Below are 20,618 nucleotides of genomic sequence, written 5' to 3' on the forward strand. Positions count from 1 at the left end.
TGGGAGGGATTGGGGGCAGGAGGAGAAGGGGACGACAGAGAATGAGATGGCTGGATGGCATCACCGACTCGATGGACATGAGTTCGAGTGAACTCCGGGAGTTGGTGATGAACAGAGAGGCCTGGTGTGCTGTGATTCATGGGGTTGCAAAGAGTTGGACACGACTAAGCAACTGAACTGAACTGAACTGAGACAACAGCTGAGTCAATAAACACACATGAATACTTTAAAAAATTAAGTAAAAGGCTCTGATTCAAAATAGATTGAATAATAGTCTTTTACTTTCCAAAGGCTCTTTGAAATGAGAAATGAGATATTTTAAACAAGAAAAATCCACAATAGGCCTAGAAAACAAGAAATGGAACAAATACCAAAGCAGAAAGTTCAAAGAAATCCTGAAAGGTGGAAAACAGGTAAGACTGCACATACAGAAAAATCACAGCAACCCAATCACGAGAGGAAAGAAAAATGAAAACACTAAATCCAGGGTCAACAAACACAAAACATAACATCAGGGTAATTAATTAAACAAGGACAGCAGACAGACCATTCCTAACTCCGTTAGTACAGGGCATAAGGGCTGCCACCTGCCACCTCAGCCCTCAGGCCAAAAAAGAGAATCGTATGCCTGGAATGCATCTTAGTGTACATGGCAGGTCCCAAGGGAAGGAGAGAGGCTTAACAACAGATCACATTTCAGAACCCAGAGGGCTGAAGAGAGGGGACATTTCCACCAAGGAGTAAAATACACACAGTACTCAACCACTCCTGGGTTCTACAGGTTCCCAGACAGCCTCTGGGCTCCTTGCTTCGGACAAGACGTGACTGTGGATATAACCCACCTCTGTGCTCACAGCACACTGCCAATCCTCTCATTCAATTAAACTTTTGAAGCAAATCTACCAAACTGCTAAAAGAGGCCACGAATATGAGTTCCAGGAGCAGAGACACATTGGAAGAAATATAAGAGGATCTCACAGAACAAACAGCTGTATATGTAAAGAGGGAAAGAAACAAACCCTCCATGCAGTCCATGTGAAAGAAAGTATTCTAGGCAACATTCCAGAAAAATGGGGCAGAGGGAAGCATGAGAAAAAGAAAGATGAGATATAAGAACAAGCTGATGTTAAAGCATAGAAGGAGCAACTACACTTTGAGAAAAAATGGAGAGAGCCCATAGGAACCTGAGTCTTGAACCTTCTCCTTTGAGTGACAGGAATTTATTGACACATGACTGCAGTTGCTATCTGCTAGTAACTGGTTCAATAATGAACAAAGTTATAAAATCAAAACACTGTAAATGCTGAGCTTACGAACTTAGCTTTTTGAGATCAATGCCAAGGGAAAGTATGCATATTTTTCATTCTTCAATTTCCCTGGAACAATTAATGTTTAAAGAATTATTTTCAAAAACTAATATCTTCACTGAGGTTTAATTATGATGATGACAGACACTCCAAGAGGCTTCATTGCAAGCTGTATGAGTAGTACTTTGTGGAAAAGAGGCCAGATGAAAGCCACTTGTCTTAACTCGAAGCCCACGGAGGGAAGGGGAAAGGCGGGGTGGGTATGCATCCCTTTCCTCTTATTAAGAAATGCTGGGGCCGCCTTTCAGGATACCCATGATGGTCTCTTAAACTATGCCCCCTTATCTGTGAGCCTCCACAGAGCAGTGAAATGTTTCTCATTTTCTTTCTCTCCCTTCCTTTACAATGTTAAATAATGTAATTCTACAAAACATGAGTCTTCTATTTATAAGTCTGTCTACTGAAGATCATCAAACAGTAGAGAAATGATTTCTGAAAGTGTCCCAATTTACTATACATAAACATATAGCAAGTAAAGGATGAGATGGTTAGATAGCATCACCGACTCAATGGATAAGAATTTGAGAACTCTTCGGGAAATAGTGGAGGACACAGGAGCCTGGTGTGCTGCAATCCATGGGGCCGCAAAGAGTCAGATACAGCTAAGCGACTGAATACCAACAAACGTGGAAAAACAAACATTTATTTATGTCACTATTTCCAGGCCTATTGCTCTATTTCCACTGACCATCACCTAGTCCCTGGACTATCTCAATGCCCTTCCAACACATTTCACAGCTTCTCCTCTGGCTTATTCTAGTCTGTTGCCCTCAAGCTCATAACCTTCCAAAGGCTTTCCATCAGACTTAAAATCTGCAGTCCTTATCATAGTCTATTTGGCCCTAAGTGATGTGGGCCCAAACGACCACTATTCCTTCCACACACTCATACGGGAGTTACTCCTGCTGCTAAACTCATTCCCATTTCAGGATCGCTGCAGCATTCCCACTGCCTAGGAAGCTCTTCAGATGTTAACATGGTCTGTTCCCTTCTCAGAGAGACCTTCCCTAACCTATCTAACATAGACTCTTCTCTGCTGTTAAAAAATCAATCTCTTATTCTGATTTGGGTGGCCCAGTGGGAAAGATTCCACCTGCAATGCAGGAGACACAGGAGACGCCGGTTTGATTCCTGAGTCAGAAGATCCCCTCGAGGAGGAAACGGGAACTAGCTCCAGTATTTTTGCCTGGAAAATTCCATGGACAAAAAGGAGCCTGGTGGGCTACAATCCATGGGGTTGCAAAGAGTTGGACATGACTGAGTGACTTTCACTTTCACGTAGTTGGTGCTTAACGAACATCTGTTGAGTGAATGCTGTTAGTAAATGCCTATTAATACTTAAGATGAAATATAAACAGGAAAGCAGAAAATAAACACACACTCCCTCTAATCACAGACATGCATTTTCAATCTGCAAAGTCACTTGTAGTTCTTTCATCCCTGAGTTTAATTATCCATCCATTTGTCATCCTTTTAAAGTATGGTTATTGTTCATGACTAAGCCTCAGGGGCCTACAATGCCTTTGCTGAAACAAGTCACTCATTCTCAAATTGCTGCAAGCCAAGCTGATGTATCCCCGATCTTCTGTTTCCCAGAAGTCAGTGTTAATGCTGCACTGCTTCCATGAGCTTTCTGGCCATGGTCTCCAGGGGTCACAAACCCCAGCTCACCACACTACAGCTTCTTAGATATCTACTACCATTCATTCTTCACTTAGGTTCCAAGCAGAGTAGCCGTGATGCTGGGAGATGTATGTATAAGCCCCATAGGATTTCAAAGTTGGAATCATACAATTTCATGTTTGAGATAGCCAGGTGTGGTGGTATAAGGAAGCTAGTTTCAGATTTCAAGATGAAATAAACTTGGGGGTACACTCTATCTGGACAGGGACCATGTCTGTTTTGTTCACCAGCTCTGCCCAGCCCCTGGCACAGGACAATCATGGAATAAATAAATGAATACTAATTAAACAAGGAAAGTAAACTATCTCAAAGCTGATGTGAAAATACTAAATGGAATGCAGTAATTAGCACAGTCAGGAGTAAGCACAGATATAATACGCCCAAGAAACTTCAAAGTAAATTTAGATTCCTAACTAAACTCATTTTTAACTTACAGGAGTTGAGATCTTCTTTGCAGTTTCTGTGATTACTTGTCCTAGAGGTTTCCAGATCTGAAATGCGTAGCGACCTAAATATAATAATAATAGGAATAAAGGCAAATACATTTTCTGTAATGAAAGCCGATAGCCACAAGGTGTTCACCATAGCAGTTACTTACAGTTTACTTAATATATATTAGTTTAATAACTATTTCAAAACCTACCAGAAAGACAGTCATTTTTTCAAACTTCTAATTTGTTAAATGGAGGACAGATTTCATTTTAATTACTCCAATTAAAAAAATAAAAACAACTCTATTGCTTCTCACAATGATAATCACTTTGAAATATATAGAGAACAAGTCATGTTTATGATCTATACAACACAAGCCTGCTTTTAATGAAGTTACTGCTAAAGTAATAAAGCAATTACATGGGAAATATTTACAAAGAATGTGTTTACTATCATATTCTCACTGAGGATGACAAAAAGCTTCTTTTATTTTAGAACTTTCCTTTCCTAGTCACCCTAAATAGCAAAACTCCTCTGAGACTAGACAACTAAGTATCAATAGCAAAACAGGTCCTAACCTGTTTTGAGGGCATAGAACAAGAATAAAACATCATCAGGCCAATCAGAATTTGAGTCCTAATCAGACTGTGTGTCTACTAATACTAGTGTCTCTTTTTTAAAAGTTATGATCCTCTGAAGTTTCTAATGTTATTTGCAAATTAAGATTACTACTGGGAAAATTCAACTACACAGATCAAGTTACCTGTCTAAATATACTGTTATTCCTGTTCAGACAACATGCTATAGTGAAAAGCAAAGGATGCTAGTTAGTCCTAGAAGATGTGAAGTAATCAACCTAAGTAGCAGACAAAAAGATCTTGAAACTAAGGAGAATGTTAAAATTAAATAAAGCTGAAACCCTAACTCTTCTAAATCTCTTATCACATAGAAATCAACTTTCATTTGATTCTTCAATAGTATAAAATATGGCTTTTCAATTCAGTTCAGTCACTCAGTCATGTCCAACTCTTTGCAACCCCATGGACTGCAGCACACCAGGCTTCCCTGTCCATCACCAACTCCTGGAGCTTACTCAAACTCATGTCCATGGCTTTTAAAGTGTCTCAAAATTGCTTCAAAACCACAATCATGCAATCTTGATGTAAAAAAGCAATAAAGGCTTCAAGAACTGACATTTAGACATTTACTTTAACCATAAAAGAGAAGACAAAGTTCTAACAGTCTAGGAAAACTTTTCTTCTAAATTCTACACTTTAGTTGTAGGTGAATATGAAAGAGAAATGCCTGCTATTTAATATTCTAGTTAGTAAAATGAATTTGGTAACAGTGTAATATGTATGCAGTACACATACCAATTCTTCTCATTTTAGAAAGAAGACCTTGGCAAAAGCATATCTTTCTCTAATTTCAAATAAAAATCTTACATTTAAATTTGAAGTAACTATGCCTATTCTTATTTCAAATTCAAATGTAAGGTTTTTATTTGAAATGAAAAAGACATGCTTTCAGAAAATGAAGATCATGGCATCCAGTCCCATCACTTCATGGCAAATAGATGGAAATATGGAAACAGTGAGAGACTTTATTCTTTTGGGTTCCAAAATCACTGCAGATGGTGACTGCAGCCATTAAATTAAAAGATGCTTGCTCCTTGGAAGAAAAGCTATGACCAACCTAGACATATTAAAAAGCAAAGACATTACTTTGCCAACAAAGGTCCAAAGGTCCGTCTAGTCAAGGCTATGGATTTTCCAGTAGTCATGTATGGATGTGAGAGTTGGACTATAAAGAATGGTGAGTGCCAAAGAATTGATGCTTTTGAACTGCGGTGTTGGAGAAGACTCTTGAGAGTCTCTTGGACTGCAAGGAGATCCAAAGGATCTCCTAAAGGAAATTAGTCCTGAATATTCACTGGCAGGACTGATGCTGAAGCTGAACCTCCAATACTTTGGCCACCTGTTGCAAAGAACTCACTCATTTGAAAAGATCCTGATGCTGAGAAAGACTGAAGGTGCAAGGAGAAGGGGATGACAGAGGATGAGATGGTTGGATGGCATCACCAACTTTGAAATGAGTTTGAGCAAGCTTCGGGAGTTGGTGATGGACAGGGAAGGCTGGCATGCTACAGTCTAAGGGGTCACAAAGAGTCGGACACGACTGAGCAACTGAACTGAACTGATGCCTATTCTGGATAGCAATTAATACTAAAATTATTTTATGTTTATGGGCAAGTCTGTCAGAATTCCTTTTCAGACATGATACTCTTCACATGAAACCTCCATTAGTAGTTAATTATAGTTACATAATGAAACATAAGACTTTGATAGTATAAGAACCAAGAAAAACTGAACCACTGATTATCTTTTTATAGTTCTCACTGGTAAGGTGCTTTAAATAGAGTTGTCTGGAATTAAATATTATGCAAAACAAAATAAAATCTTTTAAGTGTCTTTTCCTATTGGATGTCACTGCATATAACCAAAATATAATATATTAATAGCTCCACCTACAAAGAAGATCCAATTAATAAGATCAAACTCACAGCCCCTCAGTTCAGTTCAGTTGCTCAGTCGTGTCCGACTATCTGCGACCCCATGAATCACAGCACACCAGGCCTCCCTGTCCATCACCAACTCCCGGAGTTCACTCAAACTCATGTCCATCGAGTCGGTGATGCCATCCAGCCATCTCATTCTCTCTCGTCCCCGTCTCCTCCCGCCCCCAATCCCTCCCAGCATCAGAGTCTTTTCCAGTGAGTCAACTTGTCGCATGAAGTGGCCAAAGTATTGGAGTTTCAGCTTTAGCATCAGTCCTTCCAATAAACACCCAGGATTGATCTCCTTTAGAATGGACTGGTTGGATCTCCTTGCAGTCCAAGGGACTCTCAAGAGTCTTCTCCAGCACCACAGTTCAAAAGCATCGATTCTTCGGCGATCAGCTTTCTTCACAGTCCAACTCTCACATCCATACATGACCACGGGAAAAACCATAGCCTTGACTAGACGGACCTTGGTTGGCAAAGTAATGTCTCTGTTTTTTAATGTGCTATCTAGGTTGGTCATAATTTAGGAGACACAAAAGCTAACTGAAAAATGTTAATCTTCATCAACAAAGAAATGCTCTCAGATGAACATTTAATTAGAGAATAGCTATGTAATTTAAAATTATAAATTAATGACTGGAAGTGATAGCAATTTTACTTTAAATCTTTATAACTATTCTAAAAAGATTTTGGCAGTAACAGAAATCCTCCTGGGTTTCCAAAAAAATTACACCAATACATTAAATTGAGTAATAAACACACTACCAGTAACTAGAAAGAACTGACAGAAAATGTATAAACTTATCTGCAAGAAAAAAATAAAAATGTGCATACAGACGAGCCCCATATCACTTATACTGCTTCATATTAAAGTTTATTTTTTAACGGTATACTATAGCTCAAACTAAAAAATGTCAGGAAGATCAATTATTACAGGGGCTAGTTTTCCAAACTTTGGTAGCATTAATTTCCTTCACTACAAAGTTTATCTATACTGACAAATGTTCATGGACTATGAATGCTGTAAAGAACGGGAATGTATGGCTTAAAACCAAAAACCTCAGAATACTGAGAGTCTTCTCAAAATTCACTCTAAAAGCTATTTGGAAATATTTCTCCTACAACATTTATTGATATGTATCCTTTATTTATCTTACCTGCAAAGCCAAGAGCTGCAATACCCAGCCCCACAGCTATCAAACTTCTTGCCTACAGAGGAAAAAAACGATTATCATTTACAGTGCTACACAGGAGTTTTTAAAGTAAATCTTTTAAAATAATGAGAACGATTATGTTAAATACCACATTTTCTTCAAGCTCTGCTCTGTAGAAGTTTTAAATATCAGCAGTGTCTATAAGATTATACCTCCTACACACTATATTGGCTGATTTTCAGTGAACTAATTTTAAATTTCATTCAATTTCCATGTATTTGAACTCATTTTGACCAAGAGCTTTTATGTTACCTGTTGCTAAAATGTTTTCTATAGACTATTCTTAACAGTGGGTCTAGTGTATTTATTTTCCATAAATATAAAAGGCAAATATTTCCTCCTCCTTTACATATGTGATGCTCAAATGGACTCCGCTCTATTAAAAAATTTGAAAAAATATGATATCCAAGTGTAGCCAAAAAGCCAAACTGTGGAAAATTAGTAAAAGTGATGAAAAATGTAAGAACTAGCTTATTTCTACCTTTCTAGACCAAGGTAAAAATTTTAAAATAAGAGCGAAAAATCCAGAGTCTAAAAATATGAGCTCATCCAGATAATTTTTGAATTAGGTCCATACTCCACATTATTCTCTGCTTTTCTCCTTAACCACCTGGGGAAAATATTTAAGTCACAACAGAAAAAGGTTTTAGGTAGCAAAGATCAATGGATGCCCCCAAGATCCATTCTCCCTTTCTTCTACAGGATCAAAAATTCCTATTTTTAGCCAGGCACATATTTCCAAGCCTCCCTTGCGCTTAGGTACAGCATTGTTTAGTAAATGTTGGCTTATAGGATATAAGCACAGCAGTGTGTGCAGCATCTGCAAAGTCTTTCAGGGGATGGGGGAATATCCCCCCCCGCCACCTTTCCATTCCTCCTTCCTACTGGCTGCAATGTAGACATTATACCAGGAGCCGCCGTGTCGGACAAAGGAGGAACAATGAGGTGGAAGGACACTGGTCTGTACGATCATGGAGCTGCCACAGTGCCCCTGGATTGCTTCTATTTACATGAGATAAAAATAAAATTCTGGCTTCCTAAGATACTACTCCTATTTTTGGTTTTCAGGTATTTGCAACCAAATCAAAATTTTGATGGGGTCATAAGTGAAGAGAGACACTATAGAAATGTTTTTTGTCTGATTAGTGGTGAGAGAGGCAAATCCGTAACATCCAGCAAAGACTAAGAGTAGCTAAAACAATCTCACCAGGGAACAGGAATGGATTCATTTCACATCAGTGCAGCAGAAGTCAAAAAAAGGAGGTTGAGACTGGAAGGACAGTAAAACCAAAAAGCCCTACAGCCCTTAGTTTTCAAGTTCTGTAAGGGAATGCAAGTCTTAGGAAATTAAAACCCCAAATATTCCACAAGAGACTCTACAAGGATAAACATCAGGACACAAAGGCCAACCGCATGAAGGTGCTCTAACTGTAACACCTAGTAACGCTCTCTTTGGAGAGGGGCACAGCAAACCCGCTCCAGTATTCCTGCCTGAAGAATCCCATGGACAGAGCAGCCTGGTGGGCTGTAATCCACAGGCTCGCAAAGAGTCGGACATGACTAAAGCAACTGAGCACTCATGCACGCAACGCCCTCTTAGAAATCTGGAGCTCTTCACAGACACAATGAAGAAAGTTCATCTGAGCTTCTTCAGTTCCAGTTTTAAGACACACCTTCTCACCAGGCAGAGCCCTAGGACAATCTCAGGGAAGGGAGATTCTTTCTCTGGTAGAGGCAAGCCCAGAGCTGGCAAGAGAGGCCGAACAGTCTTCAACGTTCCCTTTAGGTTAAGTGAAAGTGAAAGTGGCTCAGTCATGTCTGACTCTGCGACCCCATGGACTATACAGTCCATGGGATTCTCCAGGCCAGAATACTGGAGTGGGTAGCCTTTCCCTTCTCCAGGGGCTCTTCCCAACCCAGGAATACTGGAGTGGGTAGCCTTCCCCTTCTCCAAGGGATCTTCCCAACCCAGGATCGAACCCAAGTCTCCCTCATTGCGGACAGATTCTTTACCACCTGAGCCACAAGGGAAGTCCTCCCTTCAAGTTGCCTAGACTTAATTTCTCCTGAAACTGAAGGGAGATGTGTACTGATTTAAAGAAGATGTTCTGGGTTGGTTGAATCCCGTTGCTGTTCACCTGAAACAACACACAAAGTACCACAACACTGGTAACTAGCTACACGCAAATACAAAATAAAAAGTTTAAAAAACAAAGGGAAGTTCTGTTGAGGTGTATTTTTGCCATTTTCCAGAGCTCCCCAGGGACTACATATTTTGGGTTTTTCAGTCTTATTTTCCATTGGTTCACTTTAAAAATCCTCAGTTCAACCAAAGTACTCAACTGCTTCATGTGCGAATTTATTTTCCCTCCTTATAAACTCTACTTACTCTTTTGACTAGAAATATCTGTCTGTGCCTATCAAGATCTGACATATTCTCAATATTTCATCTTGAACCAGCCACAGAATGGGAGAACTCATTTGCAACACATAAAAGACAATAAGCACATATCAAAAAAAACAGAGAATTCTTCCCCATTAATAAGACAGACAATCCAATACAAATGGACAAAACAGTAGGTCAGGGACTTCATAGAAAGCAAAAATCTAAATGGCTGATAAACATGAATACTAATCATAACAACCACCAAACCAAAATGGTATAGAAATATTAATACCAGAATATAAAGATCTCTGAACCTTGTGGAATTTGTTCTGTTCACCAATGAATCAAGCACCAAGCAGTAGTATCTACACTTCTAGGGTGATTCTTCTAGGATATTCTTCTAGGATTCACTTCTAGGATAACAGTAATAATGTACGTAAAGGACTTAGCACAGTGGCTTGGCACAAGTACTTTTAAATTTGTCTGAGTAAAAGAAGACTCACAGAAGTGAGTCTTTTGAGGTAGGCTCTTTTTTATAGACTAATTATTATATCATTTTTACTATTCTGACTACTCAAATATATATGAGACAAAATAGTTGCCTTAGTAAACAGATTTTTGTCAAGATATTTATATCAAAAACATAAATGGTCATTTTTCACTTTAATCTAACAATATGTAAGGCTCAACTGTATTTAACAATTAAAAATTCATTTAATTTTCAATAAATAAGTATCGAATACGCTGATGATTATTGTCCATTTGTCCCCCCAGGTTCATTTTCTGCTCTTCCCTGCCTTGCTCTGTACCTCTGTCTCCACTTGCCTCAAAAGACTACATTATCCAGTCCTCATTTGCCCTCCTGCTACTGGCTGGGTTCTGCCAATGAGAGGAAGTTTCACAGAACACCAAGCACTAGTTACCAATCGCAGAAAAGGACTCTAAACATCTCTGCCCAAAATATCTTGGTACCAAAGTTTCGAAGCCAAACATGAAGCTCAAGCACTGGACAGAATAACACTTCCTACCCAGAGAAGGGGCAGGCTAAGATCAGCTCCAGTCCAGCCATGTGCGCCAGTCTCACGGGGCTGGGGGACGAAGCTGACAAGAGAAAACTGGCCCATGTGATCCCTTGCCCTCTTTAGCCACACCAGCCCTGGAGTCTGAGACAGTGAACACTGGGGGCAAGACTGAAACAGGAAAAGAAACCCCACAAAACACAGGCTGTGTGAGTTCCTCACCTTTTGCTAAAAAAGTGTTTCGAGTCCAAGACCTCTTCACATGAGGCCAAGCAGGGCTGAAAGCCTGTGCATGTGAAACTGCTTTCCTCAAAAGGAAGAAACAGCAGAAAAGCAGCAGAGACAGAAAAACAGTACCATTTATTCCCTGCTATGTTTCCTCTTCGGCCACAGCTCTTGTTCAGCGGCTCTTCCTCCATACCTGTAACTCTCATTGGGTTCTGGAGGACAGTTCCCAACCTGTCTCTTTGCCTGAGTATGTAAACTGTTTCCAACTGTCACTATTCACTGGGTGATTCATCATCCTTTCTTGTTTAAACTATGCCCACAATTCTGCAAACAGTCCCTTCATTAAACTATGTCCCCAAAACCCACCCATTGCTACCAGTATCCTCACTGACACAAGCATGAGTATACATGAGTCACTATATTATGCATAAGGATGCAGCGTATAACAAGGCAAAGGCTTGTATCAAATGGGTCTTCTATAGGATGCTGAACATGTGAGCCTCCAATGCTAACGCTAACCTCCCAAAGGTCTTTATCTTTAACCTTCAGTTCAGTTCAGTCGCTAAGTCATGTCCGACTCTTTGCGACGCCATGGACTGCAGCACGCCAGGCTTCCCTGGCCATCACCAACTCCTGGAGTTTATTCAGACTCATTTCCATTGAGTTGGTGATGCCAACTAACTCATCCTCTGTAATCCCCTTCTCCTCATACCGTCAATCTTTCCCAGCATCAGGGTCTTTGCAAATGAGTCAGTCCTTCACATCAGGTGGCCAAAAAATTAACAGTTTCAGCTTCAACACCAATCCTTCCAATGAATATTCAGGACTAATTTCCTTTAGGATGGACTGGTTGGATCTCCTTGCAGTCCAAGGGAATCTCAAGAGTCTTCTCCAACACCACAGTTCAAAAGCATCAATTCTTGGGCATTCAGCTTTCTTTATAGTCTAATTCTCACATCCCTACATGATTACTGGAAAAAACATAGCTTTGACTAGATGGAACTTGTTGGCAAAGTAATGTCTCTGCTTTTTAATATGCTGTCTAGGTTGGTCATAACTTTCCTTCCAAGGAGCGTCTTTTAATTTCATGGCTGCAGTCAGCATCTGCAGTGATTTTGGCGCCGCCAAAATAAACTGTGCCACTCTTTGCACTGTTTCCTCATCTATTTCCCATGAAGTGATGGGACCACATGCCATGATTTTAGCTTTCTGAATGTTGAGTTTTAAGCCAACTTCTTCACTCTCCTCTTTCACTTTCATCAAGAGGCTCTTTAGTTCTTCTTTACTTTCTGCCATAAGGGTGGTGTCATCTGCATATCTGAGTTATTGATATTTCTCCCGGCAATCTTGATTCCAGCTTGTGCTTCTTCCAGCCCAACGTTCCTCATGATGTATTCTGCATATAAGTTAAATGAGCAGGTGACAATATACAACCTTGACGAACTCCTTTCCCTTTTTGGAACTAGTCTGTTGTTCCAAGTTCAGTTCTAACTGTTGCTTCCTGACCTTCATATAGGTTTCTCAAGAGGCAGCTCAGATGGTCTGGTATTCCCATCTCTTTCAGAATTTTCCACACTTTATTGTGATCCACACAGTCAAAGGCTTTGGTATAGTCAATAAAGCAGATATAGATGTTTTTCTGGAACTCTCTTGCTTTTTCCATGATCCACCGGATGTTGGAAATTTGATCTCTGGTTATTCTGCCTTTTCAACACTCAGCTTGAACATCTGGAAGTTCACGGTTCACATATTGCTGAAGCCTGGCTTGGAGAATTTTGAGCATTACTTTACTAGTGTGTGAGATGAGTGCAACTGTGTGGTAGTTTGAGCGTTCTTTGTCATTGCCTTTCTTTGGGATTGGAATGAAAATTGACCTTTTCCAGTCCTGTGGCCACTGCTGAGTTTTCCAAATTTGCTGTCATATTGAGTACAGCACTATCACAGCATCATCCTTCAAGATTTGAAATAGCTTAACTGGAATTCCATCATCTCCACTTGACTTCACATTCCAGGATGTCTGGCTCTAGGTGAGTGATCATACCATCGTAATGATCTGGGTTGTGAAGATCTTTTTTGTATAGTTCTTCTGTGTATTCTTGCCACTTCTTCTTAATATCTTCTGCTTCTGTTAGGTCCATACCATTTCTGTCCTTTATTGAGCCCATTTTTGCATGAAATGTTCCCTTGGTATCTCTAATTTTCTTGAGAGATCTCTAGTCTTTCCCATTCTATTGTTTTTCTCTATTTGTTTGCACTGATCACTGAAAAAGGCTTTCTTATCTCTCCTTGCTATTATTTGGAACTCTGTATTCAAATGAGTATCTCTTTCCTTTTCTCCTTTGCCTTTCGCTTCTCTTCTATTCACAGCTATTTGTAAGGCCTCCTCAGACAAGCATTTCGCCTTTTTGCATTTCTTTTTCTTGGGGATGGTCTTGAGCCCTGCTCCTGTACAGTGTCATGAACCTCCATCCAAGTTCTTCAGGCAATCTGTCTATGAGATCTAATCCCTTGAATCTATTTCTCACTTCCACTGTATAATCATAAGGGACAAGATCAATCCTGGGTGTTCATTGGAAGGACTGATGCTAAAGCTGAAACTCCAATACTTTGGCCACCTCATGCAAAGAGTTGACTCACTGGAAAAGACTCTGATGCTGGGAAAGATTGGGGGCGGGAGGAGAAGGGGATGACAGAGAATGAGATGGATGGATGGCATCACCGACTCGATGGACATGAGTTTGAGTGAACTCCGGGAGTTGGTGATGGACAGGGAGGCCTGGCGTGCTGTGATTCATGGGGTCGCAAAGAGTCGGACACGACTGAACGACTGAACTGAACTGAACAATTTAGTAGTTTTCCCTACTGTCTTCAATTTAAGTTTGAATTTGGCAAAAGGAGTTCATGATCTTAGCCACAGTCAGGTCCTGGTCTTGTTTTTGCTGACCGTATACAGCTTCTCCATATAATCAACCGGATTTCGGTGTTGACCACTTGTGATGTCCACGTGTAGAATCGTCTTCTGTGTTGTTGGAAGAGAGTGTTTGCTATGACCAGTGCGTTCTCATTGGACTTTACTTCCATCAACAGTCACATCCACAACTGGGTGTTGTTTAAGCTTTGGCTCCGTCTCTTCAGTCTCTCTGGAGCTATTTCTCCACTGATCTCCAGTAGCATATTGGGCACCTACCAACCTGGGGAGTTCATCTTTCTGTGTCCTATCTTTTTGCCTTTTCATACTGTTCGTGGGTTCTCAAGGCAAGAACACTGATGTGGTTTGCCATCCCCTTCTCCAGTGGACCACGTTTTCTCAGAACTCTCCACCATGACCCGTCCATCTTCGGTGGCCCTAAACAGCAAGGCTCATAGTTTCGTTGACTTAGACAAGGCTGTGGTCCATGTGATCAGATTGGTTAGTTTTCTGTGACTGTGGTTTTCAGCCTGTCTGCTCTCCGATGGGGAAGGATAAGAGGCTTATGGAAGCTTCCTGATGGGAGAGACTGACTGAGTGGGAACTGGGCCTTGTTCTGATGGGCAGGGCCCTGCTCTGCTGCTGCTGCTAAGTCACTTCAGTCGTGTCTGACTCTGTGTGACCCCATAGATGGAAGCCCACCAGGCTCCCCCGTCCCTGGGATTCTCCAAGCAATAACACTGGGGTGGGTTGCCATTTCCTTCTCCAATGTGTGAAAGTGAAAAGTGAAAGTGAAGTTGCTCAGTCGTGATCGACCCTTAGCGACCCCATGGACTGCAGCCTACCAGGCTGCTCCATCCATGGGATTTTCTAGGCAAGAGTACTGGAGTGGCTTGCCAAGTAAACCTTTAATCCAATTTTCTGCTGATGAGCTTGGGGCTGTGTTCCCTCCCTGTTATTTGACCTGAGGCCAACCTATGGTGGAGGTAATGAAGATAATGGTTCAGTTCAGTTCAGTTCAGTTCAGTCGCTCAGTTGTGTCCGACTCTCTGTAACCCCATGAATCACAGCACGCCAGGCCTCCCTGTCCATCACCAACTCCCGGAGTTCACTCAAACTCATGTCCATAGAGTCGGCGATGCCATCCAGCCATCTCATTCTCTGTCGTCCCCTTCTCCTCCCGCCCCCAACCTTTCCCAGCATCAGAGTCTTTTCCAGTGAGTCAACTCGTCGCATGAGGTGGCCAAAGTATTGCAGTTTCACCTTTACCATCAGTCCTTCCAATGAACACCCAGGATTGATCTCCTTTAGAATGGACTAGTTGGATCTCCTTGCAGTACAAGGGAATCTCAAGAGTCCTCTCCAGCACCACAGTTCAAAAGCATCAATTCTTTGGTCATCAGCTTTCTTCACAGTCCAACTCTCACATCCATACATGACCACTGGAAAAACCATAGCCTTGACTAGACGGACCTTGGTTGGCAAAGTAATGTCTCTGCTTTTTAATATACTATCTAGGTTGGTCATAACTTTCCTTCCAAGGAGTAAGCGTCTTTTAATTTTCTGGCTGCAATCAGCATCTGCAGTGATTTTGGAGCCCCAAAAAATAAAGTCTGACACTGTCTCCACTGTTTTTCCATCTATTTCCCATGAAGTGATGGGACCAGATGCCGTGATCTTTGTTTTCTGAATGTTGAGATTCAAGCCAACCTTTTCACTCTCCTCTTTCACTTTCATCAAGAGGCTTTTGAGTTCCTCTTCACTGGTGTCATCTGCATATCTGAGGTTATTGATATTTCTCCCAGCAATCTTGATTCCAGCTTGTGCTTCTTCCAGCCCAGCGTTCCTCATGATGTACTCTGCATAGAAGTTAAATAAGCAGGGTGACAATATACAGCCTTGATGGACTCCTTTTCCTATTTGGAACCAGTCTGTTGTTCCATGTACGTTCCGACTGTTGCTTCCTGACCTGCATACAGGTTTCTCAAGAGGCAGGTCAGGTGGTCTGGGATTCCCATCTCTTTCAGAATGTTCCACAGTTTATTGTGATCCACACAGTCAAAGGCTTTGGCATAGTCAATGAAGCAGAAATAGATGTTTTTCTGGAACTCTCTCGCTTTCTCTATGATCCAGCGGATGTTGGTAATTTGATCTCTGCTGCCTCTGCCTTTTCTAAAACCTGTTTGAACATCTGGGAGTGCACGGTTCACATATTGCTGAAGCCTAGCTTGAAGAATTTTGAGCATGACTTTACTAGCTTGTGAGATGAGTGCAACTGTGCGGTAGTTTGAGCATTCTTTGGCATTGGCTTTCTTAGGGACTGGAATGAAGACTGACCTTTTCCAGTCCTGTGGCCACTGATGGGTTTTCCAAATTTGCTGGCATATTGAGTGCAGCACTTTCACAGCATCAACTTTCAGGATGTGAAATAGCTCCACTGGAAATCCATCACCTCCACTAGCTTTGTTCGTAGTGATGCTTTCTAAGGCCCACTTGACTTCACATTCCAAGATGTCTGACTCTAGGTCAGTGATCACCTTATCGTGATTATCTTGGTCGTGGTGATCTTTTTTGTACAGTTCTTCTGTGTATTCTTGCCACTTCTTAATATCTTCTGCTTCTGTTAGGTCCATACCATTTCTGTCCTTTATCGAGCCCAGCTTTGCATGAAATGTTCCCTTGGAATCTCTAATTTTCGTGAAGAGATCTCTTGTTTTTCCTATTCTGTTGTTTTCTTCTATTTCTTTGCATTGATCGCTGAGGAAGGCTTTCTAATCTCTCCTTGCTATTCGTTGGAATCCTGCATTCAGATGCTTATATCTTTCCTTTTCTACTTTGCTTTTCGCTTCTCTTCTTTTCACAGCTATTTGTAAGGCCTCCTCAGACAGCCATTTTGCTTTTTTGCATTTCTTTTCCATGGGGATGGTCTTGGTCCCTGTCTCCTGTACAATGTCACGAACCTCCGTCCAGAGTTCCTCAGGCACTCTATCTATCAGATCTAGTCCCTTAAATCTATTTCTCACTTCCACTGTATAATCATAAGGGATTTGATTTAGGTCGTATCTGAATGGTCTAGTGCTTTTCCCTGCTTTCTTCAATTTCAGTCTGAATTTGGCAATAAGGAGTTCATGATCTGAGCCACAGTCAGCTCCCAGTCTTGTTTTTGCTAACTGTATACAGCTTCTCCCTCTTTGGCTGCAAAGAATATAATCAATCTGATTTCGGTGTTGACCATCTGGTGATATCCATGTGTAGAGTCTTCTCTTGTGTTGTTGGAAGAGGGTGTTTGCTATGACCAGTGCATTCTCTTGACAAAACTCTATTAGCCTTTGCCCGGCTTCATTCTGTGCTCCAAGGCCAAATTTGCCTGTTACTCCAGGTGTTTCTTGATTTCCTACTTTTGCATTCCAATCCCCTATAATGAAAAGGACATCTTTTTTGGGTGTTAGTTCTAAAAGGTCTTGTAGGTGACCTCCTTCAAAAGGTCCCATGCACTCAGTGCTGGACTCAGTACCCCCGACCCTGCAGCAGGCCACCACTGACCCATGCCTCTGCCGGAAACTCCTGGACACTCATGGGCAAGATCTTTAATCTTATCACGTTTATTTCACCAGTGTAAGCTTCAGTTCAGTTCAGATCAGTCACTAAGTCGTGTCCGACTCTCCGCGACCCCATGAATCACAGCACACCAGGCCTCCCTGTCCATCACCAACTCCCGCAGTTCACTCAAACTCATGTCCATCGAGTCGGTGATGCCATCCAGCCATCTCATTCTCTGTTGTCCCCTTCTCCTCCTTTCCCCAACCTTTCCCAGCATCAGAGTCTTTTCCAGTGAGTCAGCTCATCGCATGAGGTGTTCAAAGTATTGCAGTTTCAGCTTTAGCATCAGTCCTTCCAATGAACACCCAGGATTGATCCCCTTTAGAATGGACTGGTTGGATCTCCTTGCAGTACAAGGGACTCTCAAGAGTCTTCTCCAACACCACAGTTCAAAAGCATCGATTCTTCGGCGATCAGCTTTCTTCACAGTCCAACTCTCACATCCATACATGACCACGGGAAAAACCATAGCCTTGACTAGACGGACCTTTGTTGATAGACGGTAAAGCGCTGCCTACAATGTGGGAGACCCGGGTTCAATCCCTGTGTCAGGAAGTTCCCCTGGAGAAGGAAATGGCAACCTACTCCAGTATTCTTGCCTGGAAAACCCCATGGACGCAGGAGCCCAGTAGCCTACAGTCCAAGGGGTCACAAAGAGTCGGACATTACTGAGCAACCTCACTTCAAGCTTAGATAAGCCAGTGTAAGCCAGGCGCAGGAGCAGCCGAGAGGAGCTACACCATGTCCGAGGTCAGGGGCGGCGGCTGAAACGAACTACCCCACGTCCGAGGAGTGGAACTGCATGGGTGCAGGAGGGCTGAGAGGAGCCACTCCACATTCAAGGTCAGGAGGGGAGGCCTTGAGGAGATACCCCTCGTACATGGTAAGGAGCAGCGGCCGCGCTTGGCTGGAGCAGCCGTGAAGAGATACCCCACGACCAAGGTAAGAGAAACCCAAGTAAGACAGTAGGTGTTGCGAGAGGGCATCAGAGGGCAGATACACTGAAACCATAATCACAGAAAACCAGCCAATCTGATCACACGGACCACAGCCTTGTCTAACTCAATGAAACTAAGCCATGCCATGTGGGGCCACCCAAAACGGGCGGGTCATGTTGGAGAGGTCTGACAGAATGTGGTCCACTAGAGAAAGGAATGGCAAACCACTTCAGTATTCTTGCCTTGAGAACCCCATGAAAAGTATGAAAAACAAAACAACAGGACACGGAAAGATGAACTCTCCAGGTCGATAGGTGCCCAATATGCTACTGGAGATCAGTGGAGAAATAACTCCAGAAAGAATGAAGGAATGGAGCCAAAGAAAAAACAACACCCAGTTGTGGATGGGACTGGTGATAGAAGCAAGGTCCAATGCTGTAAAGAGCAATATTGCATAGGAACCTGGAATGTTAGGTCCATGAATCAAGGCAAGTTGGAAGTGGTCAAACAGGAGATGGCAAGAGTGAACGTCGACATTCTAGCAATCAGCCAACTAAAATGGACTGGAATGGGTGAATTTAACTCAGATCACCATTATATCTACTACTGTGGGCAAGAATCCCTTAGAAGAAGTGGAGTAGCTCTCATAGTCAACAAGAGTCCAAAATACAGTACTTGGATGCAATCTTAAAAACGACAGAATGATCTGTTTGTTTCCAAGGCAAACCATTCAATATTACGGTAATCCAAGCCTATGCCACAACCAGTAACACTGATGAGCTGAGTTTGAACAGTTCTATGAAGACCTACAAGAACTTTTAGAACAAACAACAAAAAAAGATGTCCTTTTCATTATAGGGGATTGGAATGCAAAAGTAGGAAGTCAAGAAACACCTGGAGTAACAGGCAAATTTGGCCTTGGAGCACGGAATGAAGCCGGGCAAAGGCTAATAGAGTTTTGTCAAGAGAACGCACTGGTCATAGCAAACACCCTCTTCCAACAACACAAGAGAAGACTCTACACATGGACATCACCAGATGGTCAACACCGAAATCAGATTGATTATATTCTTTGCAGCCAAAGATGGAGAAGCTCTATACAGTTAGCAAAAACAAGACCGGGAGCACACTGTGGCTCAGATCATGAACTCCTTATTGCCAAATTCAGACTTAAGCTGAAGAAAGCAGGGAAAACCACTAGACCATTCAAGTATGACCTAAATCAAATCCCTTATGATTATATAGTGAAAGTGAGAAATAGATTTAAGGGACTAGATCTAATAGAGTGCTGATGAACTATGGACAGAGGTTCGTGACATTGTACAGGAGACAGGGACCAAGACCATCCCCATGGAAAAGAAATGCAAAAAAGCAAAATGGCTGTCTGAGGAGGCCTTACAAATAGCTGTGAAAAGAAGAGAAGCAAAAAGCAAAGGAGAAAAGGAAAGATATATGCATCTGAATACAGAGTTCCAAAGAATAGCCAAGAAGAGATAAGAAAGCCTTCCTCAGAGATCAATGTAAAGAAATAGAGGAAAACAACAGAATGCAAAAGACTAGAGATCTCTTCAAGAAAGATATATCAAGGGAACATTTCATGCAAAGATAGGCTCGATAAAGGACAGAAATGGTATGGACTTAACAGAAGCAGAAGATATTAAGAAGAGGTGGCAAGAATACACAGAAGAACTATACAAAAAAGATCTTCACAACCCAGATCATCATGATGGTATGATCACTCACCTAGAGCCAGACATCCTGGAATGTGAAGTCAAGTGGAGATGATGGAATTCCAGTTAAGCTATTTCAAATCTTGAAGGATGATGCTGTGAAAGTGCTGCATTCAATATGCCAGCAACTTTGGAAACCTCAGCCGTGGCCACAGGACTGGAAAAGGTCAATTTTCATTCCAATCCCAAAGAAAGGCAATGACAAAGAACGCTCAAACTACCACACAATTGCACTCATCTCACACACTAGTAAAGTAATGCTCAAAATTCTCCAAGCCAGGCTTCAGCAATACGTGAACCATGAACTTAAAGATGTTCAAGCTGAGTGTTGAAAAGGCAGAATAACCAGAGATCAAATTGCCAACATCCGGTGGATCATGGAAAAAGCAAGAGAGTTCCAGAAAAACATCTATATCTGCTTTATTGACTATACCAAAGCCTTTGACTGTGTGGATCACAATAAAGTGTGGAAAATTCTGAAAGAGATGGGAATACCAGACCATCTGAGCTGCCTCTTGAGAAACCTATATGAAGGTCAGGAAGCAACAGT

General features: G+C 41.7%; 1 protein-coding gene across 2 annotated transcripts in view; it reads right to left on the reverse strand.

Annotated features, from left to right (window-relative positions):
- Positions 1-20,618, reverse strand: part of DNAJC15 (DnaJ heat shock protein family (Hsp40) member C15) — an 83,867-nt gene that overhangs the window by 37,477 nt on the left and 25,772 nt on the right. For both annotated transcript variants that reach the window (XM_055426040.2, XM_088842776.1), the window contains 2 exons: positions 7,203-7,254; positions 3,485-3,558 (listed from right to left, as the gene is read on the reverse strand). In XM_055426040.2, the coding sequence (XP_055282015.2) occupies positions 3,485-3,558; positions 7,203-7,254 (126 nt within the window). The remainder of the gene's footprint in view (positions 1-3,484; positions 3,559-7,202; positions 7,255-20,618) is intronic.

Source organism: Moschus berezovskii, chromosome 13 (assembly GCF_049115385.1).
Source record: "Moschus berezovskii isolate FMDL1 chromosome 13, NW_MosBer_1.0, whole genome shotgun sequence".
Classification (NCBI taxonomy): Eukaryota; Metazoa; Chordata; class Mammalia; order Artiodactyla; family Moschidae; genus Moschus; species Moschus berezovskii.